Source organism: Antedon mediterranea, chromosome 7 (assembly GCF_964355755.1).
Source record: "Antedon mediterranea chromosome 7, ecAntMedi1.1, whole genome shotgun sequence".
NCBI classification, from domain to species: domain Eukaryota; kingdom Metazoa; phylum Echinodermata; class Crinoidea; order Comatulida; family Antedonidae; genus Antedon; species Antedon mediterranea.
Window position 1 is genome coordinate 11,696,831 of NC_092676.1, and position 18,138 is coordinate 11,714,968.

At 35.5% G+C, this 18,138-nt stretch overlaps 1 protein-coding gene across 3 annotated transcripts in view; it reads right to left on the minus strand.

Moving 5' to 3' along the window:
• Positions 1 to 501: 501 nt before the first annotated feature.
• Positions 502 to 18,138, minus strand: part of LOC140054165 (uncharacterized) — a 105,765-nt gene continuing 88,128 nt past the window's right edge. For all 3 annotated transcript variants that reach the window (XM_072099055.1, XM_072099054.1, XM_072099053.1), the window contains 7 exons: positions 10,272 to 10,369; positions 10,080 to 10,191; positions 6,994 to 7,217; positions 6,633 to 6,699; positions 5,813 to 5,946; positions 3,312 to 3,474; positions 502 to 1,930 (listed from right to left, as the gene is read on the minus strand). In XM_072099055.1, coding sequence (XP_071955156.1) covers positions 1,136 to 1,930; positions 3,312 to 3,474; positions 5,813 to 5,946; positions 6,633 to 6,699; positions 6,994 to 7,217; positions 10,080 to 10,191; positions 10,272 to 10,369 — 1,593 coding nt within the window. In that variant the 3' untranslated portion in view covers positions 502 to 1,135. The remainder of the gene's footprint in view (positions 1,931 to 3,311; positions 3,475 to 5,812; positions 5,947 to 6,632; positions 6,700 to 6,993; positions 7,218 to 10,079; positions 10,192 to 10,271; positions 10,370 to 18,138) is intronic.

The window sequence follows — 18,138 nt, forward strand, 5'->3', positions numbered from 1 at the left end:
TTTGTATCTCCATTGAGATCCTGCCACTGATACCCACAGCATTGTCATTTTTTTTCAGTAATTTGCCTTTGGATTTATATATATATATATAATTATAGTGCACTTTTGTTGTGAATACTATTAGCATTTTTCAAAGCACGCTCGTTGAGCTTGTGCACTCTTTGTGTTCATAATCAGTGTACCATGTCCCGCATACCTGGCTCAGCCTATATATTGTGCTAGTTCTGCGGTACATTTCATTTCGAAACCTGAGCTGCACTGATCTAATAAGATCGAAACAGTACTGTCTGCAGATTGGACATATATATATATATATATATGTATATATGTTGTATGAGAGAATGTATCTGGTGGTTGAACATGATGGTAGTGTGGCTCAAAAGCTCTGCTAACTTTTCTGGCTGTTTTGATTTAGCTTTTCGCTTTTTTTGTATCTCCATTGAGATCTAGCCACTGATACCCACAGCATTGTCACTTTTTTCTGTATTTTGCCTTTGAATTTATATATATATATATATATATATATATATCAATTATAACTGTTATTACATTTTTAACCTTGTAAATAAATTCTTAATCTTGTAAAATAAATCATTTATGTATACGACTAAATAATATATCAAATTATAGCTTCTTTATTAATTATGGGCCTCATCTATAAATTGTAGGTCTTCAACACTATTCGGGGAACCCTAAAAGCCATTTTCTTATACTATGTTGTCGTTAGGTCAATCTTCCTAGAATAAAAAGTTAATATTCCGCTTTCAAAGTACAATATTAACATGTGATATATCGTGACTGTTGCTAATTGTAATTCTCACATAATTCTAAGTAGCGCTTGTTAATAATATTTTCAGTGATTAGACATATATACCGAAGCCCAGCCCAAAATTACTCCTATTATATTAAACAGTAAACAGTAAATACGTCCCCTACACTTAATTGATATACCTTAACTCGTGGAATTATTTGCTTAGATTTGATTTCTTAGTATTTACAAATTTCTGTTAGTATTCATTTTGCTTGTACAACAAAGTACATTCAATAGGTCTATTTTCATGGAGAACAAGAATACTCTTGAAATGAATAACATTGCTTTGAGTTACCTCTCTAGTGGTTAATAATATTAAGGGTTTTATGCATTTCTGTCATTATCTCTTTGGAGGTGACGGTGGTGGTAGTATTCGTCATCACCTTGCCTATAATTAACGTCGTTGTCATATGCATAACTCCGATTTGTTTTCTCATATCGTCTTTCCACATCCATGTCTACATAACTCACAACAACTGTTCCCGACGCCTTCCTTACAGTTGGAACTTCTGGCGTTCTGCTCTCGGTTAATAAATGCTTTTCAACAAATCGAGTTGTCTGTGGTCCTTCGAAAATCTTGCGATTGTCATCGTGAGAAATTGCTTCTTTCGGTCTGTATCTATCCGTCTTTGTTCTTGCTGACTCAATTACTTCTCTAACAGCAATATCAGATCTTTTGACATCATAATCAGAAATGACTTCACCATATTTTATTACACCTTCCTCTTTAATATTTTGTTGTGACGTTAATGCTTCAACACCAGAAAGAGCATTTCCCGAATATTTCTTCATCCCACCGACAACATCAGCTGATGACAGTTTCCTTGAGTCATCATTATATTGTTGCAGAACATCACTTTCCTTTTCTACAAAGCCAGTAATGGACTCTGGACTGAGTCCAACAAGAGAAGAACGTCCAAGAGCTTGGACCGTTTTCGGTCCAGTTAATGCTGTTTCGATAACATTTCCGGTGGTGTCAGACCTTTGCGAATCGCCGAAAGAATGTAAATTTACACCATCGTTACGCTGAAATCCCGTAATTTTTCCATATGGCTTTGATTTTAGTGATCCCGACATTTTTCCTTTACCTATCTGTACCGATTGAATGGATTTACCAACCTAAAAAGAAACGAGTTTTATCTGTAGTAATTTTAGGCCTACTATTATAACGCATTTAGTTTTCATCATACATTTTACAAGAATTGAAAAACAATACCATAAATAAAATGATTAATTATTAATATTTACAATATTTTTTTAATTTATTTATTTATTCAGGTTTATATAGTTAAACACATTCAGCCCGAAGGCTGAAATTGTTAATTTACAAATATATATATATTGAAACACAAATATTAAAAAATACAAAATTTATACAAAACATTAAAAAATTTGAAAAAGTCAGTTAAATAATAAAATTGTGTTAAAAAATTCCAAAATTTATATACAAATGCATAGGTCTATATATGTAAATATTTATAACATAGCCATCTTCAGCGTGTGATCATTTTAAGTATTTTTAAAATTAAGGATTCTACTCTATAGTTAGAGCAGGCGAGGTCTTAAGACGGTTAGTTCTACAAACAGGTATATTAATTAGGGATTTATCTACCGTGGTTGATCTAAGCTCTCTAGTAATAATGCGGTAGTCGGGAAAAATAGTTCTGTACAACTCCGATTTCAAGAGCCTTTCTCCAAATTAATTTAATTAACGTCTCTCGTCTGTATGCGAGAGTGGTCATATTTGTAAGCTCAAGAGCTGAATCATACGTAATGAAAGCGGGACCCAGAAAACCACGTAAAACTCTCTTGTGCACTCTTTCAATGGTCGATATTTGGGCCTTATTGATGCTTCCATGCCACACATGGCAGGCGTATTATAACATTGGGCGAATAAAACAAATAATAATTGTTCTAGCTTTTTAACAATGACCGTATGCTCAATTCAGTCGAAGGCCTTTTTAAAATCAACGGCACAAATATCCACAAAAGAACCACCTTTTTCAATGTCACTAATTCCAGACTGAATCATGTCCACAAGATAATGGTTAGTAGAGGAGCCTTTACGGCAACCAAATTGTTTAATATCTAAATGTTCATGAATGTCACTAGTCACCCAATCAGTAAGGAAAGACTCAAACAACTTGGCGAAGATGGGGGTAAGTAAAATTGGCCTGAGGTCTTGGAATGATGTCACATTAGAAACTTTTGGAACAGGAATGGCTGTTGCTAACTTCCATAACTCGGGAAAGACACCTTCGTTAAGACATCAATTAAAAATATGGGCAAGTGGAGTAGCAATTTCAAAGGTAAATTCTTTTATAAGTTTAATTGGCAAGTCATCAGGGTGACTAGACTTTTTTGACTTTGTTAATCAATCGTCTGACTTGTCCAGGAAAAATTTGCAGGAAGAGCATTTACATCAATATATAATATTGTAACATGCATACTTTCTACAAAAAACACATAATAAAAAATAAAAAGGCATAGGCCTACTTACTATTATATCTAACACAGTAATTCCTTTGAGAATAAGTCCACCAAGCATACCATTAAGAACACCGAAGAAGTATTGAACGTTTTCATTCTTGATGGCTATACATCCGATTATCCAATTAAAACCGACAAGTGACACCAGAGCAATGTACATCAGTATTTTCAGCCTAAAAAAAGTAACATCTTTATTTATTGTCATTCAGCACAGAGTATTCATTGCCTCACGTGTTTCGTTACATGCGTACAAGTTTCAGTCACCTGCTGGGACTGACTCACAAACGCATAGGACTAACGCTTTCAATGTCCGTGTGGTTTGTTTTCACGCCGCGCCTTTGGTCAGTTATATTTAAGAGGACGGAATCATTTAGAAACTGTATCACAGGCGAAAGCTATATTACTACGGTTGGCAATTTTGAGAATTTGTAAACTTGAATAATTTATAGGTCCATGCTGCTCGGCCCAAAGCACGTCTGGGAAAAGAGAGTCTTTAGGGGCTCACGATTGAACGATTTTGGATTCTCGCCTTTTGATTGGTTGACGCGAATCAAAACAGTGTGGAAGAATTTTCTCACGTGTGCCATGGAGTCTCTGAGGACTCTCACAATACACGAGAAAATAATGTATTTTAATTATTTAAATAAAGGTGGTGTTGGTCTTGTCATGTCCAAATCAATCTACAAGTGTATCAAGAAGATTGAAAGCATCTCAGAAAGAATTCTTTACGTCACCTTCAATGGAAATCCCTAGTTTTGTATCACTGTTGTGTATGCTTCTACAGAATGTGGCCCTTCATCTACAAAGAAAGACTTCTATGCTTCACTTGCAGAACATCTGGGGCCAGTGAAAAGACATAACACCAACCTTGTTATTGGCGACTTCAACGCCAGAATTGGTGCTGACAGCCATCTTGCACATCCTGAGGTTGTTGGGAGATGCTATTATCATGATGAGACTAACGATAACGGCGAGAGATTGGTAAACCTGTGTGTAGAACACAAACTTCGTCCTGCACAGTCAAGATTTTCCCATCCACGTGGGAGGCAATGGACTTGGACGCACCCAGCAGGATCAAAACATCAGCTCGATCACATCCTTATAAACTACAAGTGGGTAAATTCCCTGCGAAATTGTCGAGCCTATAACTCCGTCGAACTATACTCCGATCATCGTATCGTAAGCATCCACCTTCATACAAGTCTAAGATCAACCAAGAAAAAGGCATGCAAGAGACCTACGTTTGACTGGAGGAAGCTAGAAGATCCAGATAAGAAGGAGCAGTTCCAACTTGAATTATCAAACCGTTTCCAAACACTGTCTTTAGATGACCAATCCATAGATATATCAGAAAGGTACGAGTCTTTTGCAACTTCAGTAGGTGATGCAGCTGAGAACGTGCTTGGCAGGCAGGAAAAACATGGACTGCTCAGTTGGGTATCTGAAGAGACATCCGACCTCAAGCTTAAAAGAGACGAGGCTAAGAAGAGGTTCTTACTATCAAAATCTCCCCAAGCCAGAGAAAGGTGGAGGAAGCTCAATACTCGACTAAGCGACTCATACAAAGATGATGAGGCTGCAAGACTTCATCAGCAAATGGAAGATCTTCAAATTACATATGAGAGAGGGCATTACTCAACCACCTGGAACATAATACACACGTTGTCCGGGAAAAACACAAAGAATGGCGAGCCACCAGAGAACGCAGAACACCTTATTGAAGAGTGGAACAATTACTTTAGCTCCATTCTGAATAATGACAGTGGCTTGGCCCCATCAGATCTACCTGCTCCTGCCAGTGACGATCTTCAAATATGCACTGACCCTCCCACACGTGAAGAAACTGCAGAGGCTATCACAGTTATGAAAACCAACAAAGCAGCTGGCCTCGATTGTGCTATTACGGCAGAAGCCCTCCAAGGAGGTGGTGATCAGATGATTGATACCATCCATGTCTTTTGCTCGGAGGTGTACTAAAAAATGTCGCCTCCTAAACAGTGGGTGACAAATTTCATCATCCCACTGCCAAGGAAAGGTGATCTGTCACTTATGACAAACTACAGGGGCATCTCTCTCATGTCAATAGCTGCGAAGGTTTAAAACAGAATCCTTCTAAACCGCATTCGGCCTCACATTGATCCGCTGCTCCGGAAGAACCAGGCAGGCTTTCGCCCAGGCCGCAGCTGTGCTCAGCAAATACACATCTTGAGAAGAATTATGGAAGGCTTCAGAGACTACCAACTTCCGTTAATAGTCACCTTTGTTGATTTCAAGAAGGCCTTCGACTCGATCAATAGGTCAATAAACATCAGTGTGCCAAATGTGAGCACGTACTGTTCAGCGTCTTCGGAGGAAAAACATTTAGTAGCATTGATATATAGATAATACAATCATTTTTAACCAAGAACAATTCACAACTGATACGTGACCGATTAAAACGTTTCAAAGTCAGTTCTCTTATGAGTGTAGGCTTATATATGGAATAAAATATGTTAATAAAGTGATTCTTACTGAGGAGGTTTTTGTTGAATATGATCTAAATCACTGCTACTTCTAGATGACGGAACACTTGATTCATCTTCGGAAGATTTGTCTGCATCCTTTCTAGTTTTCGATAACAATACAAGTAGACCAATCACAGCAGCCTAAATAACCATATGAGCATTTTAATATCTCACAACTAAACTCAACAACAGCAATCACCAACGTCGATATTGTCATTAAATTAATAGAATACAGTGTGTCAATATTCAAGAAAATTAAAGAAATTATTTATGGATTTTGCATTAACCTTAAGCTTCGATCGCATTGGACTTAATTTGGTCAAATTAACCGAGTCATCAGCTAAATTGACTAAGAAAAGTCCAATCCAAACACTGGCGACAATTCCCTTAGGGTCAAATTAACCAACTCAAATGGTTATTTACCTGTCCAGTAGAATTTACCATGGTCTCAGTAAAACTAATCAGGTTGGGTAAAAAGTGCAATACGAACATGGTACTCGGGTAAACACATTACCTTGCAGACAATCGTAGTAAAACTAACTGCGTGAAATTATTATTATTAAGTACGAACAATTGTTAAATTTGAAGTTACTTTGGTAAAGTTTACTATTTTTCAAGCCCAAACAAAGCTTTAGAAAAGTTCTATTTCTTATACATTGCGTTTATATTAGACCTATTTACATTTATTTATTTTAATGTTGATTTGTTAGTTAGTTAGAAAGCTTTCTTATTATTATTATATATTTTTAGGAAGGGACGGCATTTTTTAAATTGTATTACTGTGCTACTAAAAAGTTAGAAATAAGTTTCGAATCAATTATACCTACCAATGCTAACACCGCCAACGGAACAACAAGTCCCCAAATGGCCCCATTGTCTGGATTTGGCCAATTTCTAGAATTAAAGTTTCAATAACAATAACGTTATTTTAATAAAATTTAATCGGAATTAAACATACTAAAACATCTTTGGTTGAATAGAAAAGCCTTATTTGAATCTCGACTTCATGAAACTTTTTAAATTCATCATTATCGTTTCGTATCTATTATAACAAATCCCATTAATAGTTTTTAAAAAGAGCTTTGGAAATGGTTGGTAGTCGACTGTACTTAAAATATTCATCCTAAATTTGCAATTAACGTAACTATATGATTAGATAGAATATAAGGGTTAACATTGAAAACAAACCTGTATTTATCAGATGTATACACACTCCAAAGAACAGCACTTGTTATAGCCACAATAGCCGCTGGTGTTGTCCATCCGACAGCCTGATATACAAACTTACGTTTTCCACGTGTCATAGATGGACGGAACACATCTAAACATAAGTCTAATACTAGTATAAACATCCATAAGAACACTGTCAGGATACTGTAATGTAGAGTCATCGCTAACCCATTTTGTTTATTCTACGAAAAAAAAAACAACAAATCGGACTACAGTAATTATAAATTGCAAAGTGCAAATGGTTGGTTAAATTGGTTAAAAAGTATTAAAATATTTTAAGAGCACTATAATATAAAACACTTTACTCTAAATATAAACAACATCATAATAGTATACAGATAAAAAAGATAAAGTGACAATATACACCATTTAAAAGTATGATGTAATACGGCACATATGAATTAACATATCTCTCTCGTCCGGCTATTGCACGATCTCAGTCTTTTTTATCTTTATCATAGTTTTATTTAAAGGATGATTTAAATCGTCACATACTTTCGTAGTCTTAGTAACTATCATTTTGTTTTATAGGTCAACCAAAATAGTGTTTAATCCTGCGATCCGGCACGCTTTATTTAATATATCTATCTACCCCATAATTGTTCTGAGAAAGAACAGAACATTTCCTTTTCCAGATACAACAATAAATACAACAATCACACCTAGATATTTGTAGCTTTCAACTGATTCGATTTCATGATTATTATTTTTTAGGGGTGGGTTTGGTGGGGTCTATAGTTTACTATGTCGGTCGATTGGTCGGTCTGTCTGTCTGTCTGTCGGTCTGTCTGTCGGTCCGGTATCACTATGCATTGTAGCACGCGACTTAATGGCTGTTGGCCTTGTTTTAATTTAGCAGGAGGTAGTTAACCTTACAACAATTGGAAAAGCATCAATTTCATCATGATATTCTGTTTTACTAACTCTACTCTTTAACAGGCCAACTATGGCGGTGTCATCAACGTATTTTAAGTAATGTGTCTATATATAAATTATATTCAATTCTGACACAATGGAAAAACTTTGGGAAAAATCTCAGCCTTTGATACCTACCTTATCTATCTCAGATGTATCGCGAAACGTAGATTGGATAACATTAGTTTTCAGTATTATGACAAATTTTAGCCTTTCTTTTTTTCAGGGTTATTTTCACACATTCGCGCTGATCAACTTGCTTCCGGCCGGGTCCCGTTACTTCCCGCAAAATGGCCCAAATCCTTCGGGTGATCCAATGTTAGTATTGACGTATACCAAAAATACCTTCTGTGTTCGATTACATAAGATACGTTTGATCCATTCAATTATAAACGGATTCACCTCTACCTTATTCAACTTATTTATTAAATGGCGGGATTGAGGGTATCCAATGATGAGGAGAAGTCATTAAAGGTTACTTTCGCATAACATTTTAAATTATTTGTATTCTGTTTAAAAGTTGGGTGATAGTTAGAATTGCATCATCAACCGATCTGGTTGGTAGACGAACTGATATGGATCAATTAAACAGAGCCCGTTTCTCAAGAATAAGTCTATGAACCACAGGAGATATCCAGGGTTTGACTTTTTTACGGGAGCGACGAACTGGAATACTATCATTGACACAAGCGAGAAGGAAATCCGAAAACTGATCCCATGCCACATTGATGTCAGTGAAGTCCCATGGAGTCAACAAAATTAGGCTCTGATAATGTTCAACGTTTGCTTTGTGGTACAGATAACTTTCACGGAACACGTTGGGTAGTTTTCCAGGAGATCCGCGAATTCTAAACGTTACCATATGATGGTCAGAATTGGCAAGACCTGCATCAATTTTTACTTCACACAAACGATCCGGGTGGGAAGTAAATATAAGATCAATTATTGTATTAGAACTAAAATCATTCGATGATATAGTTACGCCAAGAACTAGTTGAACATACTACTGTACATAAATGTATAATTACTGAATGTATACTGCATTGTACTATATTATTGTAAAATGAGCAACTTCTTGGAATTCTTTATTATCCAAGTAGTGATTGAATAGAAACATTTCTCCAGTACATTTAATAGCATGATTTATATGTATTTCTTACAGTTTATCATCTGAGCCGCTACAGAGTGCAACAATAAAGGTCAATTTGATGTACCGAATAAGAGCAATATGTACAAATGTATTTTTAGTCGCGTGGAAGCGACTCTATAGTTCACTATGTCGGTCGGTCGGTCTGTCTGTCTGTCTGTCTGTCGGTCTGTCTGTCGGTCTGTCTGTCGGTCTGTCTGTCGGTCTGTCTGTCTGTCTGTCGGTCCGGTATCACTATGCGTTTTATCGCTTTATGACCTTATCTTGATATCAGTTTAATCTAGCTAAGTCAATTTTTCACAGAATATTCCTTATGGCCAGGAATCGATGTGGTTATGTTTTCACGGTGCGCAATAAAAAATTACGCGGTCTACGCACGATTTAACGAAATCACGTTTGTAATCATATCTTAACAACCATGAATCACAATTAAATAAAATTTGGTACTCATAAATTTCAGGGCATAAATCATCATATGGCAATACAATTACGTGCGTAGCGCATGTAACGCATGCGTAAGCGCGCTTAAAATTTTCAAAATTTATTTTCGATGAAATAAGAGTACGTTTCAGGCAATTTTAAGCGTTTACAAAATTGCCATGAGTGCGCAGATTTTTGCGCGCGCACTGCGCGTTAAATGTTATTGCGCACTCTTCTTGCCCGATTTCTGTTTTCTTGACTTACTTTTCAACTCGAAATTACGTTATACGAGCACGTCAAAAGTGACAGGCTACGCACGTGTAAATTAAAAAAATATAAATGTTTTTAAACATTTCAACATTTTTAAACATGTTCAGTAATTTCGGTCAGTATAATTCACTATGTCGGTCGGTCCGTCTGTCTGTCGGTCTGTTTGTCTGTCGGTCCGGTATCACTATGCATTGTAGCACGCGACTTAATGGCTGTTGGCCTTGTTTCTAGTTTAATCCTCCTTAAGTCCACGGAGAAAGATGTGTCAGAAATGATAGATTATACAACTTACTTTGTCATGGACCTTGTCAAAACCAGTTTCAGCTAACATGGCAATGTTAGATGCTTGGATAGCAAGAAGAATGCAACGGATAATTGTAGATTCTGGCATTTTCTTCAAATTACTATAAATAAATTGAAGTCGGAATAAGTTTAATTGTCTGTTAAATGAGGTCATTGAGTTTAAATTAAAACAAAATCACACCTTAATTTCATTGTAGCAGCAATTGATGCCGAGGCAAATGCGAAAGATACTGCGGAACTGGTCAAACCAATTGCCTTCAGAGAACGTGTAAGGCCAGCCTAAAACAAAAGAGATCACACACTCTGCTCATTTTGTATACCTAACAATACCTTTATATTTTTTGTCACAAAACCATCTGTATAACGCAAGTGGCTGCCAAATCGTATCGTAAAAAAATATCAAGATTTCAAGAGGATATAAATGGAGTCGTCAGCTAGCTCCGCGCCCCCATTGTAAAAAAAAGTTGCTTTAAGCGGTGATATTTATTATTTACACAGTTCGCGGATTTGAATTTGAATGTTCTGAGCATTAATATTAATGGCCACAGCGTTTTACTCACTGAGATCTACGAAATTTATTATGTTCCATGAGCACGTGTAATTAATTAAAACTCTAACAATGCGATTAGTCGATACGGTTGGCACTACAGATGAGATTGAGTAGTTGATACATGACGTAACAACTCGCGAATCGTGGCCGCTCAGACGTCAAAATGCTGTTTTTGCCTTTATATTTTTTGTCACAAAACCATCTGTATAACGCAAGTGGCTGCCAAATCGTATCGTAAAAAAATATCAAGATTTCAAGAGGATATAAATAGAGTCGTCAGCTAGCTCCGCGCCCCCATTGTCAAAAAAAGTTGCTTTAAGCGGTGATATTTATTATTTACACAGTTCGCGGATTTGAATTTGAATGTTCTGAGCATTAATATTAATGGCCACAGCGTTTTACTCACTGAGATCTACGAAATTTATTATGTTCCATGAGCACGTGTAATTAATTAAAACTCTAACAATGCGATTAGTCGATACGGTTGGCACTACAGATGAGATTGAGTAGTTGATACATGACGTAACAACTCGCGAATCGTGGCCGCTCAGACGTCAAAATTCTGTTTTTTGCCCTTTTTTAATGTTCATCCTTAAAATTCAGGAAAGTGATATAGTCTATCGTGTGCGGCCCATCAAATAACAGTAATGTGCCAAATGTGAGCACGTACCATTCAGCGGTTTCGGAGGAGATATGTAAAATAACGCGACCAATTTAGTAACATTAATAATAGATATTTCCATAATAGTCAGGGTCCTCGTGTAATTTCGTAGGATTTTTGTGTCCAAAGTAAATTTTCACTTTATTTTACTTTATTAGTAACAAGAACAAACCGAAATGTTACATTATTCAGCCACATTTCAAAATGATCAAGATAATATTGGTATCAAAATACTCTGCTATTTTTCTGGACTATTGACCCTTGACTCGCACTGTGTCTAATAAACGAGTAGTCATAGAAATTTAAATATGGTCTCAAATTGCTCAGACCATACATATTTATATTTATTGTAATGAAGTAGTTTGTAATCAAGTAAAGTTATTGACCTTTGATCTATTAAACATGAACTTGATGTATAAGCATTTATTTTTAGAGCATATATCGGCAATTAATTTTGGTAGGGATTAAAAATTGGGTTTATAAATATTATTATCACTTCAGTTTCTTGAATATTGAATTTTCTAATTCACATGTTTGGTTTATATATATTTAAAAATATTGTATAATTTCTTATTCTTTATTGCCAATCAACAACAACAATAACACAAATAACTAGAAAGTATGTAGCTGAAAAGTGAACTAAATCCCTATGACAAGAGCCTGTGAATCCTCTTACCAAGTAGCATTTCAATAAATATATCAGAAAATATCCACACAAGAAATACCAAAAAACCGTTCATAAAAATACAAAAACAAGCAGAAAAGTAAAAACACTTTCCTCAGAGAAGAAATCCATTTTAAGTTTAAACAAAAATGTAGGAAAATTATCCATTAAAATTGAGTCCTTGACTTCGTCTTGGATTCCTTCCCACAATCGCGGGAAAATGTGAATTACTGATCAATGCAGGCAGTTAGTCCGTGCATACAAGTGTCTGAAACTTAAGGTTTCTAGACGACGTGTATTGACACAAATATTTTTACGGACACTTCCACAGTCTATGTACCCCATTACCGTTTTACAGACAAATGACACATTCAGGTAGGCTCTACGGCTGGATAGCCGAGGCCAATTCAGTTGTCCTAATCTAAGATCATAATCCATATTACCCCGTCTCTGTTTCAATGCTAACCTAGTGGCTCTACGTTGAACATATTCAATCTTATCAATCAACTTAACTGTTTGAGGAAGCCATGCAGGGATTCCATACTCAAGCATGGGAATAGTAAGTGCACGGAACATGGTCATCCCAAGTCAGATTATGATCGATAATTACACAAAGATGAGAATGATTAAGAACAGCTTGAATTGGGGAATTATTGAGATAATATATCGGACGGTACATCCTTTTAGTTCTAGTGAAATGTAGAATACATGTTTTATTTGAATTTAATTCCATTTTGTTTGAGGTACACCATGTGTTTAGGTCCTGTTGAACTAAGAGTTCATCATTATCACTATGTATATTTCTAAAACCAATGGTATCATCGGCGAAAAGAGCACAGGACGGCAAGCATGAAAACTGATCGTTGATGAATAAATTAAAGAAAAGAGGCCCAAAAACACTACCCTGGGATACTCCGGATGTTACAGAACGTGGGCCACTGATTGGAATAAAACATTTTGAATTCCATTGGATAGAAAAGAACGGATCCTTTTTCATATTTGGCCTCTAATGTTAAATTGTGAAGCGAATTTGTTGAGGACAGTTTGATGGGGTAATTTATCAAAGGCTTTAGAGTAATACAAAAAGATAACATCAATTCTAGGTGGACGTAGTTTGTCTAACGACGATGCCCAATTATGGAGGAGGTTAGTTAACTGCGTAACCCATGCTGAACATCAATGATACGCCCATTGGAGGTGATATGTTCAAATATTGCAGATTTAAAAAACTATTTTACAACATATTGGTGGAAGTGACACGGGTCTGTAATTTGATATTTGATAGTTTTGTTTCCTGATTTGAAATATATATGCGATATCTTCCAGAACAAAGATATCTTTCCAACCTTTAGGGACAATTTGATATATATGGATGTACCGTATTAGGACCAGGGGCTTTATTAATATATTTATTTATTTAAGCTGGACTTAATATCACCTAAATCAAAACCTACCAGTGAAAGTTCGGGAACCGGAACGTAGGAACAATTGGAGAGGGGTTATATACAGTAACAAAAATATTTCTTACAAAAAACACTGCTCGACATTTTAAAATTAATCATTGTTCTTTCTTCAGATACCTTTAATTATGTATCACATGCCCATTTAAAAATTGTCAATTTTGAACTTTAATTTGCTGTGGGTGCGTGTGTGTGTGTGTGTGACCTCAGCCTGTATGCATGCAACTGTATACCCTCTAGAGACAACGTGACTTCACGGCGGTACAAGTGAGAACCCTCTTCCCAGTCTGTTCGCGTCAACCAATCAACGGGCGAGAATCCAAAATCGTTCAACCGTGAGCCCTCATAGACTCTCTTTTCTCAGACGTTTTTTGGGTCCAGCAGCTGGGATCTATAAATTATAGTCGAGTTTACAAAGTCGCAAAACTGTCGGCCTTAGATACTATAACTGCTGCTTGCTTCTGAATGAGTAGTCCTCATAGGACGTAGCGGGCTAGAGAAGCAGCGTGAAAATTGAAGCAAAGTGATTATTGAAACTGTCAGCTATGACAGATGGAGCCAAAGTAGGAGATCCGTTGATATCAAATGTGGTTGGAGCCGGTGAACGCTTGCGTTCCCGAACAAAACGTCAACATTCTTTCCGTGTCTTATCACTCGTGAACAAACGGTTCACATAATCAAAAATAAGATTTTTTGCACAACTGTTTGACATCATCGGACCACCCTGTACGCCTCCCATGTAATCGTGGTACCTCGGCTTTGGCCTTCTTAAATAATCTACGTTTCGTAGCTATCACTTTCATAATATCATCGTTAACACAGGGGTGACCTTTTCTCCTCTTCTTCTTCTCCTTTGCGACGAGGAACACAATCACGCACTAGAGCAAATATCAAGAAATCTTTCCCCTGCATCATCTACATTATTGTCAATGAATATTCCCCATGGAGCAAGAAGAAAAAACTGTAAGAGGTGATCAACGTCAGTTTTACGATAGGCTAGACAATATTAATCAAGTTTTTAGAATAAAATTTAGATTTCAAAATGTTAAAATAAATGGCATTATAGTCAATTTCAACAGGATTATCAATGATATTAGGTGATGATATTTGTTCAAGCCTATTAGTAAAAACCAGATCAATAATGATGCCAGTTTCATGGTTATTCAAACTAGGCCTAATAATACCATTTACTAGTGAATCCACTGCTTCATTAAAAGATGGAGGGATACAGTTAGGCTGATCCCAGTTTATGTTTAAATCACCAACAATAAATATGCTATCAAACATCGGTAATTCAGATAGAAGTGAGACAAGAAAATCATTGCTGAAGCTGTTCCAAAATGCAATAGGCATATGTGGAGGACAATAACAAGCAATGAATAACAATTTACATTTACGAACAGTAACAGAAACACAAATAACTTCATATGGAATTGCAGAGTTATAATTCATATGAACAGGAACTAGTTCGTTCTTGACCGCAACTAGAACACTACCTCCTTTTTTATTTACTCTATCCTTTCGAAGTATCTGATACTGCGATAAAATGCCAAGCTTCGATGTAATGTCCCAAGAATGTCGACATCGTATATGGCAAGGTACGCTACCAGTTCGATTAATTTGTTGCGAATACTCCTGGCCACTAGCACAGATACAAACATTGTTATCCAACACAATCGCATCTGCATTTTAAAAAAACTAGGCCGAAAGAAGTCGTACGCAAATCAAAAAGAATGACCAACAAAAATATATTCGTTGTACAGTGATTTATGAATTAAAATAAAAAGGGTTGACATTCCGCCAAAAGGCTTCGTTTCACAGCGTTTAAATGTAATTAAGAAGTGTTGACATTCCCCCAAAAGGCTTCGTTGTAAAAGGATTGATTTTCCACAAATGGCTTCGTTTGGCTTCGTTGTAATAAAGCATTAAAATCGTTTAATTGGTACGTTAAAAACCATAAGCAAAACACAGAGTACCACTTAAAAACGTTAGCAATGTTATAAACCCACAAATGGTTCTGTTTTTATGAACATTGCCAAATATGTGGTGGATTGAAGAGTCGTGCAGCTGTTAAATACGATTAAAAAATGCCACCAACTTACATTAAAATCTGTAAGTACTGTAAACACATTTATCTATAAAAAAAATAGTAAAAGTTACAGTAGAAATACATTGCACTTCATACATTTTCCTCTCTATTCACTTCACTAAAATTACGTAGTCCAATAGATTCTTCCTGCACTTTTCCTGAAAAGTTAATTGCTATACTTTTCATTTTTTCCTGCTAAGAAATTGGACATGAAGTAAAGTTATTGATCTTTGACCTAAAAAACATTAACTTGATGTAAAAGCATTTATTTATTTGAACATGTATCGGCAGTTATTTTAGTAGGGATTAAAAAATGGGTTTTTACATATTATTATCACTTTAGTTTATTGAATATCGAATTATCTAATTCACATATTTTGTTTTTATATATTTTATAAATATTATATAATTTATAGTGTAAGTAAACACATTTATCTATAAAATAGTAAAAGTTACAGTAGAAATTCTTTGCACTGCATTAATTTTCCTCCTATCCACGTCACTAACATTATATAGTCCAATATATTCTTCCTGCACTATTCTTGGAATGTTAATTGCTATACTTTTTACTTTTTCCTGATAAGAAACTGGAGGTCCAAAACTGGACTATAACATGTTTAATTACATCAATTTTAATATAGATATCAAGCAGCACATAATTAATGTGTCAGCATTCTCGTCGTCAATGACAGTCAAGGAGTGAGAGTGGTTGATACCTTAAACTTTTTTACCTTTTATATTTGTTTTGCTTTGCTATAAATTCATCATGAATGGAATATTCCGTTTTATTTCCTAATGCTTGTTCTTCTTGAAACATTTTCATAGAGGTTTCTCATACATTGAACTACTGCCGGCTATACATGAGTACGTGGTCATAGATGGAAATTTGTTTGCTTGGTTCCTTGGTTTTGCTTCTTCAACATGGATGTTTCGGGATATGAGAAGCAATCTTCCAATTCTAACATTGACTGCCATCTTGTAGTCATCGACAAGCCAGGGAGTGAGATTGTTAGAAGTGACCAAGAGGTTTTTAATGTTTACAGCATTTTATGATTTTTTTTCCTTCTAGACGTACATACCTCTTGACTGTCAAACTACTAAATGTTTTTAGTTTCATTTTCTTTTTAGGGTCGAGTACGAAAACAGACTTTGCTCACAAACTTCAAAAAGCTTCAGCTCTTTGTTATCATCTCTGTTTAAGATATAATTATTGACTTCTTTTGAGATTATTACCGAGGCAATGTTTAAAAAAAAATGATTTGTTATGAAAGTTTTTTGATGAAGGATTTGCGCTCAATTCCCCTGAAAAACGAGGAAATACATCTAGTCAGTCGTTATATGTTGTGCGGCAGGGTAGTAATCATTTTTTTCAAGGGAAACCTAATCTTAAGTAATAATGCCAACAGGACCACCTACTAATTTTAACTGTTTTTGAGCCTGATTTTTTCTTAACATTCAGATTACATTCTTTTATTCTCTGTATCTGGTTCATCTACATTGTGCTCGATGGCAATGTATCAGACAACTGAATGCATAACATAATTATCCTAGTGAGGCTAATGATTTGGAGGTCGTTCGAGTCCCACCCGAGAATTGCTTGCCATTTTTCGCATGTATTCCTAATGTACTCAGTATAAGTACAAATTACGTAAGGGCAGGGAAAAAACATCTGACCAGTATTTATCCTTGTAATGTAAATAGCTATTCTTTATGAAATACTTCCAGTCATTTTAAACAAAATATTGCATTGCAATAAATATAAATATGCAAGGTCTTTGCAATGTGAGACCATTTTTACATTTCTATGACGACCAGCCGTTTTTAAGATACAGTACGAGTCAAGGTCAAGGGCCAATAGTACAAAAAAAAATAGCATTCCGGTTGCATTTTGTAAAAATGTTCTATTACAGAGCATATAAATAATATATATTCCGAGTATTTTGATATCAACATCTAGACCAAAGGGTTATGAAGATATGACCATTTGGGCGTCATTTTGAAATGGGGCTGTTACCATGATTACGGGGATCGTAAATATTTGTTACCTAGCATTTTTTACCATAATAAAGTGAAATAAAGTGAAATCTCACTTCTTCACATTAAAATCTTACGGAATCGCTTTCTTCATATACGAGGAACCTGAATACCGGAACTATTGTAAATCATAAACCTATTAGAGCATTTTGCATACAGTATTTACTTTAACACTTTGACTGCCAGAGGTTTTTCCAGTTAGAAACTGCCACCGCCAGCGTTTATAGCCCAATTCGATGTTTTTATTAAAGCTGATTGAAACTATGTATGTGATCTGATTTACATGTAATTTAGACTAAAATAATCATAAAGATTTTAGCTTTACAATGGTACCAAGAACGATTTTCAAATCTCAATATGTAAATCGTAATAGTAAAATGAAAGTAACCCACTTTTTGAGTTTTTCGTAGTTTCGCGCAAGAAAGTCGAGATATTTGCGATTTTGTGCAAGACATCACAATATGAAAATATCGCCCGGTGAGATCAACAAACAACGAAAAAGTTACTTTCACGGCACCGGTAGGCCTATAAAAACAAGTTATCACTATCGAAAAATGTATTACATTTTATAAATCATAAATCTTACATCA